The 25,959-nt window shown below is 43.6% G+C and overlaps 1 protein-coding gene across 3 annotated transcripts in view; it reads right to left on the reverse strand.

Moving 5' to 3' along the window:
• The window catches only part of LOC140730688 (metabotropic glutamate receptor 1-like), a 198,608-nt gene that overhangs the window by 38,595 nt on the left and 134,054 nt on the right, over nucleotides 1–25,959 (reverse strand). For all 3 annotated transcript variants that reach the window (XM_073051471.1, XM_073051470.1, XM_073051472.1), the window contains exons 4-5: nucleotides 18,706–18,941; nucleotides 8,923–9,169 (exon numbers count right to left, since the gene is read on the reverse strand). In XM_073051471.1, the coding sequence (XP_072907572.1) occupies nucleotides 8,923–9,169; nucleotides 18,706–18,941 (483 nt within the window). The remainder of the gene's footprint in view (nucleotides 1–8,922; nucleotides 9,170–18,705; nucleotides 18,942–25,959) is intronic.

A 25,959-nucleotide genomic window follows, 5' to 3' on the forward strand; every position in this document is an offset into this window, starting at 1 on the left:
TTAGGATAAGTTAATGGTGGATGAGAGGAAGCATCTATTAGTCATGTGGCCAATAGTGAGTCCAGATTTGGCTAATAAACACTTCTCATTAGTAAATTAAGATGAGTAACAGTCACTATGTGGATGTCCGTCGTTTCAATATTCATATTTGTGTGAATGTGATCATTTATTACATTTTATTGGTTACATAATGAGAAAAGCCAACTATGCAAAAATGTTGGAGGTTCTTTACTTGAGTTCATGTCTGTACATCTACACGAATGAATCTACTTGTGTAAAATCTGGGAGTGGCTGGTGATTTCAATCAGCTGATGATGATATAATTGTTTCAGAGTCAGATGCAACAGCCACTGATGGGGGCATGACATCACCGCAGGTCTGCCATCTCATGGTTCCAGTGACCCCGATTCAACCCTGAGCTCTGGTGCTGCATGACTGGGGTTTGTGTATTCCCTGTGCTGACACAGTGAGTTTCCTTTGGGGGCTCCAAATGCATGCTGGTTAATTGGCCACAATGAGTCGCTTGTGTGTATGGGAGTGGCAGGAGAATCAGGGAATGGGCTGGGGGGGGGGGGGTGCGGGGATGGTGTTGAAAGAGAGTAGGTTACAGGGAAATAAAGGGAGAATGGACTGATGGGATTGTTCCAAAAGCTGGCATGAGCTCGATGGGCTAAATGCTCTTCTATATTAGAAGGAAACAATTGAAAATCTTAAAACGTTGATGGACGATTAAAAACAATAGACAGTGGGTTGGGGATCTGTAGAAGAAGGTGGTATTCCTGCACGTCCAAGAGGGGTAAAAAATACAACATTAAAATTTATTGCAGGACAACCATTCCATGTCAGTGCAGAATAACAGAGTGTATGTTCGTGGTCATCTGTTGTTGTAGCCCATCCACTTCAAGGTTTGATGTGTTGCGCATTCAGAGATGCTCTTCTGCATACTACTGTTGAAATGCCTGGTTATCTGAGTTACTGTCACCTTCCTGTCAGCTTGAACCAGTCTGGCCTTTCTCCCTTGACCTCTCTCATTAACAAGGCGGTTTCTCCCATGGAACTGTGGTCCACTGGATGTTTTTTGTGTTTCGCACCTTTGTTTGTAAACTCTAGAGACTGTTGTGCATGAAAATCCAAGGAGATCAGCAGTTTCTGAGATACTCCAACCACCCCATCTGGCACCAAAAAATCATTTCACTGTCAATGTCACTTACATCACATTTGTTCCCCATTCTGATGTTTGGTCTGAGCAATAATTGAACCTCTTGACCATGTCTGCATGCTTTCATGGACTGAGTTGCTGCCATGTGATAGGCTGATTGGATATTTGCATCAACGAGCGGGTGTACAGGTGTACCTAATAAAGTGGCCGCTGAGTTTATATCTGCAAGTCTCAGTTATTTATGTTAAATGCAAGAATCCAAAATGATACATGCCAAATAAACACCCCCTACGTCACCTCCCAAATCAATATCTTCAAATAATAATTCAAGATAAATCCCTTCAAATAAATGATCCAAATTAAACACCACAGATGATACAACAGAAGAAACCAGCCCTGCCACCACCCACAAAATTACATTCCCACATAAGCAACCACAGGTAATATGTTTAAAATAAACAATCCTCCAAAAAGACTTTCCAAAAAAATAAAAGATTCCAAACCCACAGACTAATGTAATATCTTGAAAATGCAAAACATACATATATCTCCAATGATCATCCATTAAAGTAAAATGTACTCTAACAGTATATTCTAAAAATCCCACTAAATTTTTTCTAAAGAAATTTCCCAAAAGAGGAGGGGAGGTGAATATACTCCCGGTTGGAACAGGTAGCTTTTGAGGTGTAGGGATTTACCTACCCTCCTTCCAGTCTTGTGCAGTGCATTTGGTATTCCGAACATAGTCTCCCCTTGATTGGAGAAGATGAATGCAAATTGGGAGATGACTTTATAGAGCTGCTGCATTCTGACCACAAGACTGACTCTGAGCACTCTAACTTTACTTTCCTATCACAGTCCCACTCTGACCACGAGTCACACACACAAAATGCTGGAGGAACTCAGCATCTGTAGGGAAAAATAAGCAGTTGACACTTTAGACCCTGTCTAGGTCTGTTTATTCCCCTCCACAGATGCTGCCTGACCTGCTGAGTTCCTCCAGCATTTTATGTTTCTTGCTCAAGATTTCCAGCATCTGCCGAGTCTCTTCCTTCCACCCTGGCCTTTCAGTCTGTGACTGCCTGCATTGTTACAACGAGGCCTAATGCACACACAAGGGACAAAACCTCATCTTTCTTCTGAGCATAATGGAGTTTTTCAGACACTATTCTCTATATTTAGTCATTAAGAATAGGTGATACACCGTAACTGTCTTTATCAGAGCTGGCTGTTTCTCCCAACCATCCCTCTTTGATATTTGGTTCAGTTTTTCTCATTTCATTTGTACTGGCAGGACTGCACTGGTAGCAACCATTAACACAGAAAAAATAAACAAATTACCCTCTGCCGCCACATTACAATATCGTGGCCATTGTGACTTGGCTGTTACAAGGGCAGGAATAGCTGCTGGATGTTCCAAGGTTTAGATGTTTCAAAATGCACAGAGAGGGAAGTAAAAGAGGTGGGAGAGCGGCATTGCTAATCAGGGGTAAAATCATAGGTACAGAAAGAGTGGCCAGCGTGGAGGGATTGTTTACTGAGCCAGTGTGGTTGGAAGTCAGAAACAGGAACGGAACAATTACCTGTTGGGATTCTAGTATTCTATGGATGTCCCAGTAGCAAGAGAGACACAGATATCAGGAGGGTGATTTTGAGACGGTGCAAAAATAACAGGGTTGTTGTCATGGGTGCCTTCAACTTCCTTAATACTGATTGATACCTCTTTCGTGCAAAAGGTTTAAATGGGGGAGAAAATCATACACATAGAAGATTCTGCAGCTGTTGGAAATCTTGAGCAACATATACAAAGTGCTGAAGGAATTCAGTAGGTTAGGCAGCATCTATGAAGGGAAATAAACAGTTGATAATTTGGGCCTTTCATCAGGTAGATGGGACCGAATCTGTTATGTGTGCCCGGCACAATATGTAGAGAGGTCAACTGGAGGAGAGACCATACTGGATCTAATTCTGGACAATGAACCTGATAAGATGACAGATCTCTCAGTGGATGAGCAGTTCAGAGACAGTGGCCACAACTCCCTGAATTTTAACATAGCATTGGACAGAGATAGAAGCAGACAGTACAGAAAATTATTTAATTGGGAGAGGGGTAATTATGATGCTATTAGGCAGGAACTTAGGAGTTTAAACTGGGATCAGAAGAACTCAGGGAAATGCACTACAGAAATGTGGAAGTTGTTTAAGGAGCACTTGCATGGGGCTCTGGATAGATTTGCCCCATTGAGGCAGGGAGAGGATGGTAGGATGAGCAACCATGGTTGACAAGAGATGTGGAACATCTACTCAAGAGGGAGAAAGAAGCATATTTAAAGTTTAGGGAGCCAGGATCAGACAGGGATTTGGAGAGTTATATTGTAGTCAGGAAGGAGCTTAAGAAAGGACTTAGGAGACTTATAATGGGACACGAGAAAGCTTTGGTAAGTAGACAGACAGACAGACATACTTTGTTGATCCCAAGGGGAAATTGGGTTTCGTAATAGCCGCACCAACCAAGAATAGTGAAGAAATATAGCAACATAAAACCATAAATAATTAAATAATAATAAGTTAGTCATGCCAAGTGGAAATAAGTCCAGGACCAGCCTATTGGCTCAGGGTGTCTGACACGCCGAGGGAGGAGTTGTAAAGTTTGATGGCCACAGGTAGGAATGACTTCCTATGACGCTCAGTGTTGCATCTCGGTGGAATGAGTCTCTGGCTGAACGTACTCCTGTGCCTAACCAGTACATTATGGAGTGGATGGGAGACATTGTCCAAGATGGCATGCAACTTGGACAGCATCCTCTTTTCAGACACCACCGTCAGAGAGTCCAGTTCCACCCCCACAACATCACTGGCCTTACGAATGAGTTTGTTGATTCTGTTGTTGTCTGCTACCCTCAGCCTGCTGCTCCAGCACACAACAACAAACATGATAGCACTGGCCACCATAGCCTCGTAGAACATCCTCAGCATCTTGCAGCAGATGTTAAAGGACCTCAGTCTCCTCAGGAAGTAGAGACGGCTCTGACCCTTCTTGTAGACAGCCTCAGTGTTCTTTGACCAGTCCAGTTTATTGTCCATTCGTATCCCCAGGTATTTGTAATCCTTCACCATGTCCACACTGACCCCTTGGATAGAAACAGGGGTCACCGGTGTCTTATCCCTCCTCAGGTCCACCACCAGCTCCTTAGTCTTTTTCACATTAAGCTGCAGATGATTCTGCTCGCACCATGTGACAAAGTTTCCCACCGCAGCCCTGTACTCAGCCCCATCTCCTTTGCTGATGCATCCAACTATGGGATTAAGGAAAACCCAAAGGCGTTCTACTAGTATGTAAAAAAATAGAAAGATGACTAGAATCAGGGTAGGAGCAAGCAGAGATAAAAAAGGAAAAGTGTTTGGAGTCAGAGAAGTAAGTGAGGTCCTTAATGAATACTTCAATATTCAACAGTGAGGAGTCTTTATGAATGTGAAGATAGCATTGAACATGTTGATGTTAAGGAAGAGAATATGCTGGAACTTTTGCAAAAATATTAGATAGGTAAGACTCTGGGACCAGATGAGATATTCTATGGGAAGCAAAGAAAAAGATTGCTGCACCTCTGGCGATGATCTTTGCATTCTCAGTGGCAGCAGTGACTTAGTCGTGTGGATTCAGAAGTGGCTGGCTCATAGAAGGCAGAGGGTAGTTGGAGAGAGAACGTATTGTACCTGGAGGTCGGTGACCAGTGGTGTGGGGAAGGGATCTGTTCTCTTTGTGATTTTAATCAGTGACTTGGATGAGAAAGTGGAATGGTGGTTTAGTAAATTTGCAGATGACATGAAGGTTGATTGAGTTGTGCTTAGTGTGGAAGGTTGCAGTAGGTTAAACCAGCCATTAATAGGATGCAGATCTAGGCTGAGAAGTGGAAAATGGAGTTCAGTCCTTAAACTGTGCAACTGGAAACTCAATTTCGTCATTTTAAGACCACGGTCAGTAAGGATAGGCAACATCTCCTCCACAATCAACATTAGCACAGGCGTACCACAAGGTTGTGTGCTTAGCCCTCTGTTCTACTTGTTCTATACCTAAGACTGTGTGGCTAAGTACAGCTCCAACGCCAGATTTAAGTTTGCCGACAACACCACTGTTGTGACCGAATCAAACGTGACGACGAATTGGCGAAGAGGAAGGAGATTGAAAATCTGTTTAAATGATACCATAACAACATCAGTGAAACCAAAGGGCTGATTATTGACTACAGGAGAAAGAAACTGGAGGTCCATGAGCCAGTCCTCATTAGGGAATTGGAGGTGGAGGGGGTCAGTAACTTTAAATCCCTTGGCATTTATCATATCAGAGGATCTGTCCTGGGTCTAGAATGTAACATCACAAAGAAGATACAACAGCACCCCTACTCTCTCAGATTCAATATGTCCTGTAGAACCTTGATGAACTTCTATAGATCCACAGTGGAGAGTATCCTGACCGGTTGCAACATCATTGTCCAAGAATAGAAAAGCCTACAGAAAGTCCATCACAGGAAAAGCCCTCCCCACCATTGAGCACATCAGCAAGAAGCACTGCCTCAAGAAAGCTGCAGTCATCCTCAAGGACCTCCCATCATCCAGCCCTTGCTCTCTTCTTGCTGCTGCTATTGGCAAGGAGCTACGTGAGCCTTAGGTGCCACACCACCCTTCAACCATCAGGCTCCTGAACTAGCATGGAAAACTTCACTTACCTCAACTCTAAACTGATTCCACTACCTAAGGACTCACTTTCAAGGAATTTATAACTTGTGTTATCAGTATTATTTATTTATTTGCCCTGTTTGTTTTCTTTTGCACATTTGTTATTTGGGAGTCTTTGTGTGTAATTTTCCATTAATTCTATTGTAGTTCTTTATTCTATGGTGAATGCCTGAAAAAATGTATCCAAAGTTAGCATAAGGTGACATATATGTACTTTGATAATAAATTTACTTTTCACTTTGTATTTTGAACATGTGAAGTGATACATTTTGATAGGTTGAACTTCAAGACAAAGTACAAGATTAATGGCAGGACTCAACAGTATGAAGGAATAGTGGGTTCTTGGCATCCACATCCATAGACCCCTCAAAGATGCTGTGCCAGTAGATAGGACTGTTAAGAAAGTATATGTTCTGTTGGCCTTCATTAGTTGGGGGACTGAGTTCAAGAACCAGAAGGTAATGTTGCAGCTCTACAAAACTCTGGTTAGACCACACTTGGAGTATTGTGTTCAGTTCTGGTTGTCTCAATATAACAAGGATCTGGAAGCTTTAAAGAGGGTGTAGATGAGATTTACCAGGATGCTGCCTGGATTAGAGAGCATATCTCATGAAGGAAGGTTGAGCGAGCTAGGGCTTTTCTCATTGGAGCAAAGAAGGATCAGAGGTGACTTGTTAGAGCTTTACACGATGATAAGGGGCATTGAAGAAATGGACAACTAGCAGCCTTTTCCCGGGGTGGCAATGGCTAATATGGGCTAATATGAGAGTGCATCATTTTAAGGTGACTGGAGGGAAGTTTGGGGGGGGGGGGCGGTGTGCCTGTCAGTGGAAGGTTTTTTTTTCACAGCGAGTGGTGGGTGTGTGGAATGCCCTGCCAGGGTTGGTGATTGAGGCAGATACATTAGGGACATTTAAGAGGCTCTTAGTTAGGCACATGGATGATAGAAAAATAGACGGCAATGTGGGAGCTAAGTGTTAGATTTATCTTGGAATAGGTTATAAAGGTTGGCACAGCATCATGAGCTGAAGGGTCTGTACTGTGCTGTTCTGGTTTATTAAATCATTGGTTTGCATCCAAGCTGAGATATTCCTTTTGTTTTACCCATCTCTGACTGAATATTTATTTTCTTTGATGCCTTTCTCAGTGTTGATGAAGGATCCAGATCTGAAACATTAACTGTTTCTCTCTCCATGGATACTGTCTGATCTGCTAAGTATTTTCAACATTTACTCTTTTTATTTCAGATTTCCAGCAACTGATGTTTTTCTTTCGGTTTTGATGAGGAAGGGCAAAGTTAATGAGTAATCACAAAAGAGATTGGCACAGGTTTTAAATGAACACTTTTTGACTGCCTTTATCAAGGTGGAGATGCTGCCAAAGACAATTGTCTCTAGCTGAGTTTTTAGATAGGCTGCAAATGATAGAAAGGGTAGAATGATTGGCAATACTTAATAAAGATAAATCACTAATTCCAGCTTCTCAGAATTTCACAGCATTTTCAACACCAACAAAATGTGTTCCATCATGACCTCAGGTTTTAGCTCTGTGGAATTTGTGTTTGCTTCCACTGACCATGTCAGTTTCACCCGGGGTGATCTGGTTTCCTCCCATATCCAAAAAGCTTGTCAGTTGGTAAGTAAACTGTAAATTGCCTCCTAGTGTGGGTGGGTAGCAGAAAAATTGCGGGCAGGGAGAGTTGATAGGCATCAAAAATAAATAGGCTACAGAAAAAAGTAAGCGGGGGAATGGAATGGTGGGACCGATGCCATTGCTCTGAGAGCTGGCCTGGATGCAGCTGGCCAAATGGCTTCCATTTATGTTGTAATGAATTATGAAATCATAGGAAATATGAGGTTACTGAGGGAAGTAAGGATCAAACAGGTGCAGGCAATGCAGATAAAATGTAATGTAGAGAACTCCTAAATGATAAATTTGGTGGGATGAATGTGAAAAAGCAGAGTGTAGAAGGCACAAGGCAAGACAGCAGGAGCAGAGGCCTGGAAATTTTTGTGCTGAAGTAATCAAAGGTTCTTTTCGAGCAGAGAAGGCTGAGCAGGTGATTTGACAGTGGTGATCAAAATCATGCATGTTTGACAGAGTATTAAAAAAAAGGAAGAGTTCCCACCAGCAGAGAAGTCAACAATCAAGGACATGGATTTGGAGTGACTGCCCAAAGAGCAGGCAGGGATTATAAAAATCTTTTTTCAATCAGCAAGTAGTCAAGGTCTGGGATTCAGTGTCTGAAAGGCTGATGGAACATTTTCAATCATCTCATTCAACAAAGGACTTGGATTGATGGTTGAGAAGGAATAAACAAAGGGCTGAACAGAAAGATCTGGGATTGGGACCAACCGGACTGGTATGGCAGAATAAACAAAATGGCTTCTGTGCACGTTTAACTTGTCTTCAAACAAGCTCCTTTAAGTCCAGATCCCTGGATGGTCATCATCATCATTGTGTGCCGTGCCGTATGATGCTGGCGATCATTGTCACTGGCCCTGATTGTTCTCGGCAAATCTTTCTGCAGGAGTGGTTTGCCATTGCCTTCTTCTGGGCAGTGTCTTTACAAGACGGGCGACCCCAGCCGCTATTAATACTCATCAGAGATTGTCCGCCTGGTGTCAGTGGTCACATAGCCAGGACTTATGACATGCACCAGCATTTTGCTCATATGACCTGTTCCCATGGCTTCACATGATTCGGATCAGGGGAGCTAAGCAGGTGCTACACCTTGCCCGAGGATGACTGCGGGCTAGCGGAGGAAAGGAGCGCCTTACCTCTCCTTTGGTAGAGACGTATCTCCACCCCGCCACCTGGATAATATGTACCAAATAAACACCTAAATAGTACTTTTTAAGTAAATGCCCACAAATAATACATCTCAAGAGAAGCACCTGAGGGACCCATGACTTTGAAACAACTCATTAAAACAAAACCAAATGACCAACCCCACAACCTAATAAACACCGAGAATAATATATCCCAAGTAAACAACATCAACTAACTTGCTGAAAACAGATTTTTACCTTGCTGGAGAATCTCCATTTTCATCAAACCACACTTCCTCACCAGAAACTCCAATGAAGGACGTCTTTATTAGAAATTGTAGTAACTTGCTGCCGTCGACAGGCTGCATTGCTTCGCACAGTCCCGTGTGGCCTGGGCAGAGGGCTTTGTGCATGTCATGCAATCCATGAGCCATGGCATAAATGGCGTTAATGATGAAACCCATCTTGGTGTCTTGCACATAATTTTCTGCTAGACTTTCATTCCCTGGGGAAGAGAAACAGGTTTTCAGCTGTGACACGTATCACAATGGTATACCATGATTGCTGTTATTATTACTAACACATCTCGCAGAATAAAAGTGAAGACAAGGTAAATTAGAGGTGAATGACTTGGGGATGCCAAACCTGTGGTAATTTTGTTGATGGATTCCATCAGGCTTTTCTTTTGTGATGGACGAGACAATGATTGATAGTTATCTCTGCACAATGTATTCTTCCATGTTTCGTCATGAATAAATCTGTTCCATTAGTGTAAGAGTTCTCCTTTCTTTTGAGGGAAGAGATTGACACTGGATGGAGCTGAGTTAATAGATAAGCAAGAAAGATGCTGGGTGGAATAGCATGCACAATATATCTGATCAGTGACATAATGACTTTGTTTCTTGCAGAGCAGAGGCTCCCAACCTTTCTTTATGCCATGGACTAATACCATCAAGCAAGAGGTCTGTGGAACCAGGTTGGGAACCTTGCCTTAGAGAAATTCACTTGGATAGGAGAGGCAGAGAAATAATTTCTATTTACTTCTGGCCTTCTGGCTGTGTGAAGAGCCAATGAGATAGCATCTGCTGTAGACCTGTTGCTTCAGTGGATGAATTGGAGCTGATCCAAGTCTCCTCTCAGGCAGGAGCTAATAAGCTTCAACATCAGCCTCTCAAAACAAACACTTCATCACAGTGGACGTAAGTGCCACTGGGCGGTAGTCATTTAGACGGGTTACCACGCTCCTCCTGAGCATCAGTGCAATTAAAGCCTGCTTGAAGCAGGTGGGTACCACACACTGCTGGAGCGAGAGGTTGAAGATCTCCGTGAACACACCAGCCAGTTGGTCGGCCAGGTACTCCATCCAGGCCAGATGCTTTCCTTGGATTCACTCTCTTGAAGGCAGCCTGCATGTCATCTTTAGATACTGAGACCAAAGGATTGTCAGGAGCCGTGGGGGTGTGTGATGGTTCCTCCCTGCTCTGGTAGTCAAAGCGAGCATAGAAGGCATTGAGCTCATCTGTAAGTGAAGCTCTACTGTCCCCTTTGGCACAAGATTTAACTTTTTGCTCCATATACTGACAGGATTTTCCTTACTTAGGAGGTTAGGGAAGTTTGAACGCTGGAGCAAGTATGTATCCTAGGACACCTTTGCTGTGAGGGAGTGCTTCCTGTTTTCCCTTTGGAATGCCTCGCCTCAAATTTTAAAAGTGTTTTCTCTTGCTCTGCACTTTTCCAATTTTGGAAAACTTTACATACACCTGAAAAAATCCCTTTGGCATTTAACTAGCTTCCAAAGGCAAAGGAAAAGAGATATCAGTACAACAGATATTCATAGTTTATCCCTTTAAACTCAGCTCTTTTGTTGCTCACTCTAGCAAACCATTTCAGTGTAAGTTGTCATACTTGGTCCACTTTCTGCCCCAATGTCTGTGCGTTCTTTACTGGGTCAAAATTGGAATATTTGTTCAAAAATTGCAGAATATTCCCTTGAGCACATCTTAAAAAAATGAAATTGGATAAAAATAATTATAAACCAGTTAGATAAGTATTTTCCAATGCAATGCCCAAGGCTACAATAAAACTAACAGTACGGTGAGGACACTGCACTATCATAGGTCCCCACTTTCCCAATAAGCCTCTAAGCCAAGGCCCTGACCAGCCTCTATGAAAGGAGAGGAAGCCTTCTCAGTTCTTGGCCAGCACCAGAAACTGACTAACCAGCCGTTATTTTCCCTTTTCTGTTAATGAATTTGCCAACTCTGGTTGCACAATGTTCAGCAGGTTTCATTGCACGTTTTGTTGCTTCTAAATATCAGGGTCTGCACTATGCATCCATTCCAATCCTTGCAGAACTTAGTCAGTAATGCAACTAGTAACCCACAATCCACTTGGAAGACTAGAAGTGGTCTATCTACCACAGAGGATTTCCTCATTCAGAATCCACAATACGAGGCCTCCTGTAATCTACTATGTGTCTGTTTTGAGGTAAAGAAAATGTCACTTATTGTTTTCTCCCTCCCTCAGGCATTGGTATTTAATATTGAATTTTGACAGATTTCAGAATTATCCAGGAACGGTCTGTAGGCAAGGTGTCACCTTGTTTGTCTATGTAACTGTACTTCAAGAAGCATTATCACCTTGTATTAATATAGCATTTCCAGCAAGAGGAAACAGCCTGCAGATGCTTCACAAAGGCATAAATTATCTGGTTGTGAAACACTTGGGGACATGTTGCAGGGCTAAATAAATAAATGTTTGCTCTTTCAGTTCACATCTGTGTTGTCCTTCCAACCGGCACTTCACTCTCAATACAATTTCCTTTCAATGATTTATGCGAATCAGTCTTCTGAAATTAACGTCTCGCATCTCAGGACTATCCTTGTCATTTCTCCCTGATTTTTCTTGCCCATCAACAACTGGCCTGCTGCCCAGGGTGTCCAAGCCTACATCCAACATTGCGAGCACAGCTAATGGCTATGAGATCTATTAGGTGGTTGTGTCTGCTTGTTAACAGCTGTGAGCTCATGCTCCAGTTTTGGCTGAGGTTGTTAATCATCCCTGGCACCTTTTCCTTTTCAGTTCATGATTCAGGGGAATAGATTTAGGACGGAGATGAGGGGAAACTGCTTTTCCAAGTGAGTGGTGAATCTGTGGAATTCTCTGCCCAGAGGAGCAGTAGAGGCTACCTCATTAATTATATTCAAGATACAGTTCGATAGACTTTTGCATAGCAGGAGAACTAAAGGTTATGAGGGAAGAGTAGGTAGGTGGAGTTGAGTCCATAGCCAGATCAGCCAAGATCTTATTGACTGATGGATCAGGCTTGATGGGCCAGATGGCCTCTCTTGCTCCTATTTCTTATGTTTTTATGTCTTCACGAATATATTCATGTTGTTTTGATTTTAATTTTGTTCAGTTAGGTTTCAACTCACTCAGAACTCTTTGCTGCATCCTGACAGGGATAAATCCTCTATGAATCCAGGGCTGCTCTTAATGGAAGTCATTATTTATGGAAGCAAGTGCCACAAGCCCATTACTGACGCAACGTGCTTCACTAAAAAGAGCAGGGAAGGTTAAATTATGGAGAATGATTGTATCACAGCAATCCACAATGCATTCTGGTTTGACGCCTTCAATCCTTTCAATGTGCTGGAAGACTTTCCCACTGAGGGAAGTGAAGAGACCAGGCCATCATCAACCCAGTGATTTGAAACCTGGATCCTCAGATTATAAGTATGATATTCCATCGGATATCCACGTACAGTGGACATTGACAACATTCACTCAGTGGCCACTTTATTAGGTACCCCCTGTCCCTAGTAAAGTGGTCACTGAGTGTGTGTTCATGGTCTTCTGCTGTTGTAGTCCATCCATGTCAAGATTCAACATGTTGTGCATTCAGAAATGCTCTTCTGCACACCACTGTTGTAACTGAGTTCCTGTTGTCTTCCTGTCAGCTCAAACCATTTTGGCCATTCTCCTCTGCCGTCTCCCATTAACAAGGCATTTTCACCAACAGAACTGTCGATCTCTGGATGATCATTGTTTCACACACCATTCTCTATAAACTCTAGAGTTTGTTGTGAATGAAAATCCCAGGAGATCAGCAGTTTCTGAGATACTTAGACCATGCTGTCTGGCGCCAACAATCATTCCATGGTCAAAGTCACTTAGATCACATTTCTTCACCGTTCTGATGTTTGGTCTACATGTTTGAACTCTTGACCATGTCTGCATGCTTTTATGCATTGAGTTGCTGTCACATGATTGGCTGATTGGATATTTGCATTAATCAGCAGGTGTACAGGCATACCTAATAAAGTGGCCACTGATTGTAGATTTGAAGTGAATTACACAACACTGGGTATCTCCGTCTAGTTACCCGGCCAGTGAAGGGAAGAAGGCTCTTCAGAGGAAGTGACGGAGAGACTGCAGTGTTCTTGGGTATGGTGTGTTGTCATTTGTAGATCCTGCATGTAAACTAAACACTTCCCACTGATGCTGCATATTTCCTGCATTTTCTTTTGTTTTTATTTTAAATCTTCACACCAGCTGGCTCTTAACTAATGCAGTGGTAGCTTATCATTACAGCCATCATCGGGCAGTTGACAGAGTTTACGTGAGAGCCGGGATAACTGCACGAGACCAAAGCCAAAGGGAGTGCTGTGGTTGCTCAGGCTTTCGTCAGCCAGTTGTCTCACAGCATCAAGAACTGTACTTCCTAGGCTCAAGTGTAAGGAGCTCCCGGGGCAATATAGATTCTCCTGCAATGTCCCAGCTTTTTCCCAGGGGAAGGTAATCAAAAATTAGCGGGCACAGGTGTGAGTTGAGAGGGGAAAGATTTAAAAAGGGATCAGAGGAGCAACTTTGTTTTTGCGCAGAGCGTGTTGAACAAGGGAGTGGCTGAGGCAGGTACAATAACAACATTTAAAAGATATTTGGACAAGTACATGAAGGAAAAGGAACCACTGAGTGCATCTACATGAAACGCTGCCATGGAAACGCAGCATCCATCATCAAAGGCCCTCACCACCCAGGCCACGCTGGTTTCTCACTGTAGGAGGTACGGGGGCTCCTCCAGGTTCAATAACAGTCACTACCCCTCAACCATCAGGCTCTTGAACGAAAGGGGATAACTACACTCATTCAAGGGCTCTTTTATCTTGTTATTTATTGCTGTTTATTTATTGTCTGCCTTTGCACAGTTTGTTTAGAGTTTTCAATGTTTACAGTTACTATTCTATAGATTTGCTAAGTTGTATGTGGTGACATGTATGTATTCTGATAATAAATTTTACTTTGATCTTTGAACTTCTGAACTTTGAGGTTCAAATTTTTGGCCAAGTACAGGTAAATGGGACTAGCTTAGAATGGCATCTTGTTGAGCAAGGAGCAGATGGGCAGAAGGGTCTGTCTCCATTCTGTATTACTCTAAAACTCTATTCACTCTTGGGATCTCATCCATTTCTAATAACTGGTGCTGCATTTCTTGCTCCTTGGTGATGAACACAGGCACCAAGCATCTCATGCGCATGGCCATCAGCCATTTGCATGCTTCCTCCTCAAAACTCTCTTCAAAATAGTCTTCTGCAGCAGTGCTGGCTTCCTGTAAACTGGCACCTGGGCCACGCTACATGCCCAGCCATAGGCCATACCAACCAGACCCTGCCTCGGAACCAGACTTTGAATGACACACCACAACGGTGTCTGGGCTGATGGCTGCAGTTCTGGAAATGGGTGGGGATGTGTTTTCTCCATCCCTCCCTTCTGGGTTGACTGGCTGAAAAGAGAAGAGCACAGGGGTAGGGTTGTGGTGAGGAGAGACGACGAAAGCACGAGATGAACCGGAAGAGGAGTGGTCGCGAGCAGGAAGATTGGAGTGCGGGGGCACTCTCACTTCCTACCACTTCAGCCCATGGTTTCAAGGCTGCCTCTCTGAAGGGTGGACAGTGCCCCCTCACGCTGGGGAATAAGACATGCTACTCTTCAGCTGCTTCTGCCTCACTTACACTTTTCTTTGATCTACAAGGGAGAGAAACTACGTCAGGAAGTGGTGTGCGTTATGTCTGAGTGATCTGTCCCTCGTGGAGGTACGGTTCGTGCAAGCTGTCAATGGGACACCTGTGAACTAAAGACTGTTCCATATGAGACCATCAGTACTCTAGGGCTGAGAAGTGGTCACTGAGCACATGCCTTCCCCAAAGTCTGAACACATGTTGACCTTTCACTAGAAAAGGAACTCAGGCTCTTTCCATTTCCAAGAGATAAAGGACGAGGAGCAATTTTCTACAGCAAGCCCCTTTAACGCAGGGGTTCCCAACCTACGGATCCCACCATTAACCAAGAAGCCTGTGGACCCCTGCTTTACCACCTCCTCAGAAGCTAGGCAGTGACAGAGGCAAGTGCACTAAAGTAGTTCAACAGGGCACACGGGAATTATCACACTAACTCCCAGGATGATATGGTGTTGTGAAGGACCTGCCACACAGTTATTGATCCTGTAAATTCAGATCCCAAATCCTAAACGCAAATATATCCAAGGGTCAATTGTTTACGGTTTCAACACCCAGTGCCTGTGTATTTCAACCAAATATTATTAACCCATTAATCTGGACTGCACAGGTTAGTTGAGCTGCAGCATAACAGTAGCAGCGATCAGATTCAATCCTGACTTCTATAGATGTGTACTGGCTGCATCACAGCCTGGTATGGAAACACCAATACCCTTGAATTGAAACTCCTACAAGAAGTAGTGGATATGACCCAGTCCATCACAGGTAAAGCCTTCCCCACCAATAAGCACATCTACACAAGACGTTGTTGCAGGAAAGAAGCATCCATCATCAGGGACCCCCACCATACAGGACATGCTCTCTTCTCACTGCTGCCATCAGGAAGGAGCCTCAGGACTCACACCACCAGGTTCAGGAACAATTATTTCCCCTCAACCATCAAGCTCTTGAACCAGAGAGGATTCACCTGATAATTGAAATGTTCCCACAACCTATGGACTCGCTTTCAAGCACTTTGCATCTCATGCTCTCGATATTCATTGCTTAATTATGTATTATTATTTTTTCTTTCTTTTTGTATTTCAACACAGTTTGCTGTCTTTTGCGCACTGCTTGAACACCCAGGTTGGTGTGGTCTTCCATTGATTCTAATATGGTTATTATTCAATTACACAATTATTAAATACGCCCACAAGAAACAAATCTCAGGGTAGTATACGGTGACATATATGTACTTTGATAATTAATTCACTCCGAACTTTGACTTCCATGCTGTCTGTGTAGAGTTTGCATGTCCTCCCTGGGAATGCACGGGTTTCTCCTAGATGCCCTGGTTTCCTCCCACATCCCAAAGGTGTGTGGGTTGTTAGGTGAATTGGCTGTTGTAAATTGCACCTAGGTGAGTTGGAGTTTACGGGAATTTTGGGAGAATAAGATGTGATTACCGTAGATTTCGCACTACAGAGCGCACCTGATTAAAAGCCGCTGGCTCTAATTTTAGAAAGAAAATCAATTTTGTACTTGTACAAGCCGCACCGGATTTTTGGCCGCAGGTGTCCCACGTTGTAATATGAGATATTTACACAGAAAGATATTACACGTGTTGGGCTTCAAATTCTGCCCTGTGTTCGTTTTGGAAGAGAGACAACCAACACCGGATTATAGTGCAGCGTGGCTTTATTGCAGAACGCGTTCTGCCTTCCCCTTACATTCTGCTCTTATTTATACCCCTTTTTCCCCCAAACCAAACCCTCGCTACACATATTTGGTAAGGCTAAACTTTGTTATACCTATTTGGTAACATCGGACACTTGTGTCCTTATTGGCCCGATGCCATTCACTCATGAGTTTTCCTGTTTTTTTGTTTACTGAATCGCTAGCAGTTTCGGTGCAGCGGAATCCTCAGTTTCGCTCCCTCCCTCCCTTGTACTGCTGTCTCCTAATATCACGCGAGCCACTCCTGACCTGAAGCGGCAGTCCCAAATTAACCCTAACACACGTGAGGATTTTTTAACTTTTAATTAAATCCGTATGGTAACATAAACAAATACATATTGCAAATGCTTTTTTTCGAACCGTGCCTGTAACACGGCTACTTTTAAAATACATACGTATTATGCCAAGATTACGTGCAGCAGCTCGATTTCCTTCTTCAACCGCCAGATTGATTGCCTTTAACTTAAAAGCTGCATCATATGCTTTTCTTCGAGTGTTTTCCATGTTGATGAGGGTGAGTACAAATGGCTGATTTACAATAATTTGTGAAAGTGTGCTTGATTTATCGTACAATTTCATTGGACCTCTGTGAACTACTCATCAATTTTATTGGTCTACTGTTACCAGGCAAAATGTTTTTGGCGGCATGAAAAAAAACCATGCATTAGCCGCACCGTAGTAAAAGCCGCAGTGTTCAATGCTGTTCAAAGCATGGGAAAAAAGTAGCGGCTTAAAATCCGGAATCTACGGTAGTTAAAATGGATATTTGTCTCATCGACCAAAGGGCCTGTTTCTGTGTTGAGTAACTCCAGTCCCTCCGTAATCCAAACATTTTCAGGGATCTGAGCAAGGTTCAAGCTGTAGGAAATAAAATTCTATGATACTTCTTTTGAAATTGAAGGACAAATGAAAAGGGGTTATAACAACAACCTCAGCTCACATTTGTATAGAATTAAAATACCACAGAAACTGTTATTCTGAGTTCAAAATACTAAAACAGAAGCAATCTACAAACAGCAAATCTTGTTGCGACTGTCTGTCTATATTAACTTCTATTTAGTATTTTATAATTAGTGAGCTATCTCTAGCTGTGTGTGATTGGCTATAGACCCAAAACATACCTTGTTCTCCAAATTCTGAGTGTTTGCAGCATTTTCTATTTTATTTCATATTTACACAGCAGCTTAACCATGGTGAGTCATCCTTTACCAGAGCCTCATGACATTAAATTTGACCAGAAGCCTCAGAAGCCAGTGTGAAGTCAAGTGAATAACAGCATGGCAAATAGGCTTGTGCTTTAGGGACTGTAAAGAAAAAAATTAAATGTGTGCATTGGGCAATTCATTAGAATTCCCATCCTTAGAGTGTGGCGGGCTGAAGGTAAGGTCATCAGTCGTAGAGGGACGGGAATAAACAGGCAGAAACACATGGAGAGGGCTATGGGCAAAATGTGGCCAAAGGGATTAATTTAGATTGGCAAATTTGACCTCTTCTAGTCTGAGAAAATTCAATAGACCTTCCACAGTGTATTGGGTGTTGGATTCAGTAAATAACACGACCGAGGCAACACCCATTCACCTAATGAAGTGACACAAGGAGTTTACTAAGGAACTCATGACGGCAATGACTATTTTTAGCCTGCATTTCGTCACAGAGTCACACTACTTTGGCCCACTACTTCCAAGCTGACCACTGGTAAACAATGGAGTGAGAGGCTACTTGGGGTAAATGGAATGCACAGTTAATTGGGGTTCTCAAGTGGAAGATTGGACAGCAGAGCCCTCACCTTGGTGATAAGATCCCACCGTGCTTACCCATCAGTACCTCTTGATATAGGGTGTACCTTCTAAAGGCAAGGTGGAAAAGAGCTGTTCTGCTTCCCACCTTACTCTGCTGGTCATTGAAGGTTCTACATTTGTGGTCATACAAGTAACTTTTAGGACTCCAACCAAAGGAATCTCAAGAACCTTTTTGGGGGGTGGGGGGGGAGCCAAAATCCAATGCATGTCCGATGTAGAAATTCGTGATGGCAGTGTTTAAGCTCCTCGGTCTTCTTTCAGATCAAAGTTTGCAACTGAACGGTGGAAGATGGCGTCAGGGCATCAAAGTGGTGAGTGTAGTTTGCTTTTGTTTTATTGTTTGATGACAGAGCTTCACTTTCTGTGGTATTTTGACCCACATTGACAGTATGTGAATTGGTGGTGGTGCTGTAACCAGTTATTACTGCAATGTTTCCTCGAACAGGTTGAGTCCTGGGCAGTGGAATATGCAGCGTGTGGTGGGGTGAGGCAGGAGGCGGTGAGTGGCATACCTGTGCAGAGATTCTTGAAGGCTTTGTTCTCCTGCGGGTGCCCCTCCAAACGGCACTGGAAGCGGTGCTGCCAGAACTCGGGGAACCATGGGTTGCGGGTGTTGGTTTCCAGCTTCAGATTCAGGAAGTAGTCATCGAACCAGGTGACCTCGGCAGACCGCAGTTTGATGGTGATTCCTCCCACTGCCTCCGGCTCGTAGGCATCAATCACCTCCTCGCGGTCCGCCCATCCGTCACTGAAAGGAGAGAGAGAGAGCGAGGAATAACTTGTGAGAACAAAACTGGGGTGGGGGGGTGGGGAGCTGGCTGTAAAGAGTAAGCCAGGCCCAAATACATCCAATAGCAATTCAAACCAGGAGGTGAGTTTTCAGTGAGCAGTGGCCATCAGTGGTAAGTCAAAGGAAGGAGAGAGCAGCCAGCCCAGACTATGGCTCATTTGGTACAGTTCGGCCTTGGTAGCTCTGCTGGTAGAGTTTAAGGAAGGTGGGGATCTCAAAGCCCAAGGGTTAAATTTCTGCCCAGGTGTTAACTGTTTATTCAGCTCTCTGAGTCTGAAATGTGAAACCCTCTGCTGGAAGTCAGGATACCGATGCAATTGAACCATTCAAGACGGAAGCGTGTTTGTTTGGTCAGGCTCTCAAGGCTCGTGGGAAAAGGCAGATAAGCAGACAACATACAGCATGGTGGGGGGGGGGGGGGGGTTTGAAGGACTGGATTCCCATTCCCTCTTCCCACATGCCAATGGAGGAACTGGTCTTCATGTCTCTGATCTGCAAGCCCAGTGCCAGAACTATTATCATATGTGCATCAACCAGCTTAAATCAATGACCGTCTGCAGCACCTTTATCCAGATGTTGATTTGTATCTCACAGTCAGACTCTTATATCCTTTGTGCAAATTCCAGTGCATTTCCCTCTCACCTGATCTCGCCTATCACCTGTGAGTTTGCACTCTTCTCCCTCCCCCCTCACCTTCTTATTCCCGCTTCTGCCCCCTTCCTTTCCTGTCCTGATGAAGAGTCTCAGCTCGAAACACTAACTTCCCCCGCCCCCCCCCCCCCCCCCCCCATAGATGCTGCCTGACCTGCTGAGTTCCTCCGGCGTGTTGTGTGTTTCGCAAGAGATGCCTGCAAGGATTAATTTCAATCCATTTGAACACACTGCTTAACTGTCACGTTGATGTTGATATTAGATCCTGGGCTCCATAAGATTTGACAAAGACCACAAAATCCCCCTTGAAACTTCTCAAAAGCTTCATTAGAATCCCAGTGTTCCAGTCCTGCTCACACCACACCTTAAGGAAGCCCTCAAGAGGATGTAGGACAAATTGACTGGAATGGTCACAGAGATGAAGAATTGCAGTTACAGATTACAAACGGGGGACGCTGAGGCAGTTTTCTTCAGAGAAATGAAGAGGTGAGACAGAGGGGGACAAGAATGTAACTGGTTTATAGAGAAAGAGAGCAGAGGGAGTTTCAACAGCACATCTCATTGATTGGTTTATTGGCTAATTGGGTGACTGTTGCTCAAGTGGGACAGTAAGAGATCAAGGAAGATGAGCTCAAGTGGGACAGTAATTCTGGTGTGGGCGAGTCTAAAACTGGGACTTTAAGGCTTTGGCTCAAGACGATCAGGTCAGACTCTTTAAATTACTCAGATGGACTAATTGCTCATTAGTCTTGAAGTTGAGACTTAAGTAAAGTTATTGATAACATAGCAATTAACTGAAAAGAAGCCATTTTGCAATTAATACAGTAGGGATGCAGGGTCAGGTGATGTGTTGTAGCTGCATGATGTAGGAACTAGGTGATGACGTCTACAGCGAGTACTGCTAGCTTCTGAAACTCAGGCTCAAAGCTGAACCTGAACTTCAAACACTGACACAGCTGGGAGGGGGAGAGATACTACACAACGTGTGTCAGGAAGCAGTAACATCCTTAGCAACACACACAAAATGCTGGAGGAACCCAGCAGGCCTGGCAGCATCTATGAAAAGAGTACAGTCGACATTTTGGGGTGAATCCCTTTGGAAGATGACTGCACCATTTTCCTAGACGCTGCCTGGCCTGCTGTGTTCCTCCAGCACTTTGTCTATGTTGCTCGGGATTCCAGCATCTGCAGATTTTCTCTTGTTCATAGCATCCTTAGATTAACTAATTCATATTCAGTCTGTGGTCAGGGATCAAAGGGTGTGACTGTGAGTAATCCAGGTAGGGGAATCTGAGAGATGGTACTGGCGGAGCCTGAGCCCTTGATCTTGCCCAACATGTCTGAGGTTTCTGCTCCCTGTGTGAATGAGAGTGGGGACCGTGGGAAGGATAAGCAACTTAACTGTGGTTCAGGGAGCCATTCCAGAAGGAGGGAGAGAAGAGAAACGTGGTTGTAATTGGGGGTATAGTCATAGTTCTCAATTGCAAGGAATGAGAGTACCTAGGTTTGGGACATTTCATCTGACCTGCAGAGGAATCTGGAATGGGAGGGGAGCCAGTTGTCATGGTCCATGTAGGTGCAATGATGGAGGTAAAAAGAGGTTCTACTGTGGGAATATGGACAATTAGGGACTAAATTTACAAAGCAGTTTTATTACCAGAAGGTAGTAATTCCTGAATTGCCTTCTGTGCCATGTGCAATTTGGCACAGAGTCAGTAAGATTAGAGAGCTCAAAGGTTGGTGTGGGAGAAGTGGGTTTGAATTTGTTGGATATTGGCATCAGTACCAGGGAGAAAGGGAACTGTTCTGATGGGACTAGCTTCAGCTGAACCATACTGGGACCAGGATCCTGGCGAATCACATAGCTAGGGCTTTATACTACATAGCTGGGGAGAACCTGGAAACGTATAGATAAAGTAAAAGGGAAGGGGAATGGTGGAGAGATTACTGAAGTCTCCAGAATATAAAAAGATAATGTTTAGAAAGGGGTAAGAATTTAATTCAGACAACAGGAAAACAAATTTGAGAAGGATGGTGAATATGGGACTGAAGGTGTTATATTTGGATGCATGCAGTATACAAAATGAGATGGATATGTGTGTAGCACTGTTAGAAACTGGCAGGTACTGACACTGTGCACCTTACAGAGCCATTGCTGAAAGATCACAGCTGGGACTAAATATTCAAGGATGTACATCCTCTTGAAAAGATTGGCATGCGGACAGAGGGGCCGGGGTAGCTCTGCTGGTAAAAAATAAAGTGAAATGGAATCCTTAGCAAGAACTGACATAAGAACAGAAGCTGTAGAATCCTTATAGATAAGATTAAGAAACCACAAATGTAAAAAGATCCTGATGGGAGTTATATTTAGGCCCCAGAAGATTAGCTGGGATCTGGGGTACAAATTACAAGAGACAGAAAGAGAATGTAAGAAAGGTAGTGTTGCAATGGTCATACGGGACTTCAGTATTCAGGGAGACTGGGAATCTTGGGTTGGCACTAGATCCAAAGAAGTGTTTATAGAATGCCCAGGAAATAGATTTTTAGAGAATCTTGTGGTTGAGCCCATAGGGAAAAGGCAACTCTGGTTTGGGTGTTGTGCAATGAGTCAGATTTGATTAGGGAGCTTAAGGTAAAGGAATCTTTAAGAGGCAATGATTTTAAATGATAGAATTCACCCTGCAGTTTGAGAGGTAGCAGCTGAAATCAGAGTAGAAGTAACTACTGAGGCATGAGATGAGAGCTGGCCAGAGTCAACTGGAAGAGGACTCTAGCAGGGATGACAGTAGAGCAGCCAATGGCAGGAATTTCTGAGAATAATTCAGAAGGCATATCTTAAAGGGAGGATAACAAAGTGGGATAGGTGTAAATGGGTGGATGATGGTCAGCACAGATTTGATAGGCTGAAGGATCTGTTTTCATGCCGCGTGGCTACGCGACTCACTAAGTAGTGACTAATAGTTTCCATGGGTACCACCTGAGCTGTGTGCAAGTTCTACTGTGTAGAGAAAGACCTTATTATTGCTGTGCTGATCTACCTACGAACAGCGGAGGATTTCGGCTTGGCATCCAGCTGCGCTTTCTGGATGTTGATTAACACTGTACCCCTATACATTTTTAAGAGAGAAAAGCCTTTTGAAAAGATGGGGAAAGATAGAGTGGAGTTAATTAGTATAAAATTTGGGGTTATGGAATGTGTTATCTCAACGCATTAAACAATTGGTGAGATACGGTGGATTCTGGTTAATTGGGTCATCGGTCAATCAGGCAACTCTTAAAGAACATAAACTAATTGAGAAATGCTGCTTAATTGGGACAGGAGACTGTAACCGAATAGGTTCTAAATAATGTCAATCAGTGCGCATGTGTAGCTGTTAGACACTACACAATGCTTCGAGTAAACAGTTTTTAAATAGCATCATTTGCGGGTGTTTGTATTCAAAAAGCAGTGTTCTTTGTCACAGATAGTTGGCGACAAATAAGCAGTAAGACAATTCAGAACAGTTTTGTTCACTGTGGTGCCGAGCATTCCGACTTGGAAATGTCAGAAACAGCCAGGAGTGAAAATGAAACAATTTCACAACTTCAACAACTTGGGAACTACAAAGAACTTGAAGGTATCGACACTCATCTTGGATGTTACCTTTGGTCCCCACCAGACACTCAGCTCTACCCTGTGGCTCTAAGTAGCTGTTTGCATGTAACAGTGGTCACACCCTGGTACACCACTTCGACAGGTGGGCTAAACCAGGTGAGAGTTGCTGGTGGCTCTCATACCCCAGTGAGACAGGGACATGCCGTCGTAGCATGCAAAGTCAGCTGCAGTGGTCTGGCTGGGTGAGATCCAAAGGCCAGGAAGGTGGTTCGGCAATGCGATATGGAGAGCAAAGGGCATAACAAGGCATGAGAGAAGTCACGGTCATCCACTGGAACCAGGGAAGACCCCAGTTGTGACATCTACTCATCCCACTGGACTCGGACTTCGAAGGTTCTGCCCATTGCGAAGGCTTTTCCACTTTAGAAACTCTCCCCCACAGGCTTCCTGTCAGTGGATATGCCAGGCAACCACCAGTAGTATTGGTGGTCTTCTAATTAGTTCTGTACTTAATTTAAATACATAATTTGTTACTCAGCTAAACAGTGTGTTTTTTTAAACTACTCCTTAACTATTTCCATGAAACTTCAGCTAATTGGGCCAAACTGTACTGGTCCCGATGTGTCCCAATTAACTGGAATGCATTGTACATTTAAAGTACTGTTTTGATATTCAAAGTAAATTACAGATCAGACTCCCACCATAAGCAGCAGGGTAGAGTCCGGAAGATTTTTTTAAAATATAATGAAATCAGAAAATGTTGGAAACACTCATCGGGCGAAGCAGCATCTGTGGGAAAAGAAACCTCAGTTAGCAGTTCAGGGCAAATACCTGAACACTCCCAGCCCGTTGTAGACAAACCTGCATTTGCCCAACGTCCAATCTCCTAAATCGGAACTATTCTTCTTTCAAGTGTTCTTTGACTTTAAATTGTCTTTGTGTTGTTTCTGAATGGGTGACCAATGTAGGCTCACTCAGTCAGCAAACTCTTCACTGTTTAGTTTTGTGACTGACAATTGATACCAGTCACTACAAACGCTCTTGGGTAAAGCACAATGCTTTACTTGAAATAGCACAGGATATGCAAATCTATTTATATTATAACCAGTATACCATATTTAAACAGGGATGAAATTCACACCTAATCCGCTATAATCAATATAGAGTCTGATGCAATGCTCGAACCCCAGCTACCATATTGGGATTGCTTCACACAAGATCATTAGTGTTTATATTCACAAGCCACCAAAAAGCAACCACAAAGATTCACAGCTAAATTCGACACATTAAGCATTAGCAGAACTGTTTCACACGTTAAGCTTGTTTTACTTAAACTCAATCTGCTGTGTTTTCCACAATGGCTGTGACCTCTGCTTTGGTAACACCAGACTCTTTTTGGTTTCTTTATGACATTACATCCAACTCTTCACCATTTAAATTTCTGCCTTTGTACTCTTAAACTGGCAGAGATGGCTTAGCTGGAAACTCATTTGCCTTGGAGTTAGTTGGGCTCAAGCCCTTACTCCGACCTAGGTTGAGAATCTCTTGCATAGTTCAAGGAATGCTGAATATTTCAGGGATAGTGTTAAACCAGAGTGCTGCCAATCCTTCCATTTGGAATTACACGAAAACAAAACCCATGGCCTGTTTTGGAGGTGGGCTGCTCCCTTGCCTAATATTGTTTCTGTAAATGCCTGTGTGAGTGTTGCCTCTTTGGTGCTGGGGCAAATGGCATCATTGAGAGAGTGGACAATACTTTGAGGAAGGCCGAAGCTGTGATCCATGGAAGAAACCAGTAACATAGGAAGGAAAGGTGATGTCCAGCAGCCAATAATTTGGGAAGCTGGGGGAGTAGGAAATAAAAAGGAAGGATGCTAATTGTATTGAGCTCAATTTTATATCCAATGCCACGCCATAGTAAAATAAGTTATCACTAGAAATGTTTCAGAGAGGATTTCAGACTCCAAGGGAATGAGAAACAGTTCTGGGGTAGAAAAGTCCCTGTTGTAGTGAATGGGTCAAACCTCCATATTAATTAGTGCAGCCAGGAGGATATTGACTCATTAGAATGAGGAGCACCAAGAGAGTCAATGTACAATGAAGACAAACAACACTTGAGGAAATAAAAGCAGCACATGCTGGAATCTGTAGGTCAGCCAGCAAGGAGAGGGAGGTGGGAGGGGGAAGGAGAAGTCAAGTTATTTCTGCACAAGTATCGTGACGTACATGTACAAAGGGGAAAAAAACTTGCCGCTGCATCAGTAGCACATAGGTTCAGATTATACATAATGATATAAAATTGCAAAGAGGGATAAAAGGATTTTTCTTAAACTTTTGTCTTGTTTTTGAACAAAGACACAGTCAGTGACAAATCCATGGCAGTGCCGGAGTAGTGCTCTGCTGATGAGGTGGGGTTAGCATTGTACCGGTTGATTGTACCTTGTGGCTGTGGGGAAGTAACTGTCCCTGAACCTGGGGGTGTGGCTACTTCCTGCTCGATGGGAGCAACTAGAAGGGGGTACGATCTGGATGGTGCGGGTTCTTGCCGCCTTTGTGAAGCAATGCCTCATCGATGGTGTCAATGGTGCTCACAATTCTCGCCGGCTCTTGCATTGGGGTACTTTCAGTCAGGAGAGATGGGGAGAAGAGTGTGAAAGAAAGAGTTTGGGTGGAAGAGAGGAGAGAGAGACCAAAAAAGAGTTGAGATCGGGAGAAGATGGAGAAAATTAG

Source organism: Hemitrygon akajei, chromosome 7 (assembly GCF_048418815.1).
Source record: "Hemitrygon akajei chromosome 7, sHemAka1.3, whole genome shotgun sequence".
In the NCBI taxonomy this organism is placed as follows: Eukaryota; Metazoa; Chordata; class Chondrichthyes; order Myliobatiformes; family Dasyatidae; genus Hemitrygon; species Hemitrygon akajei.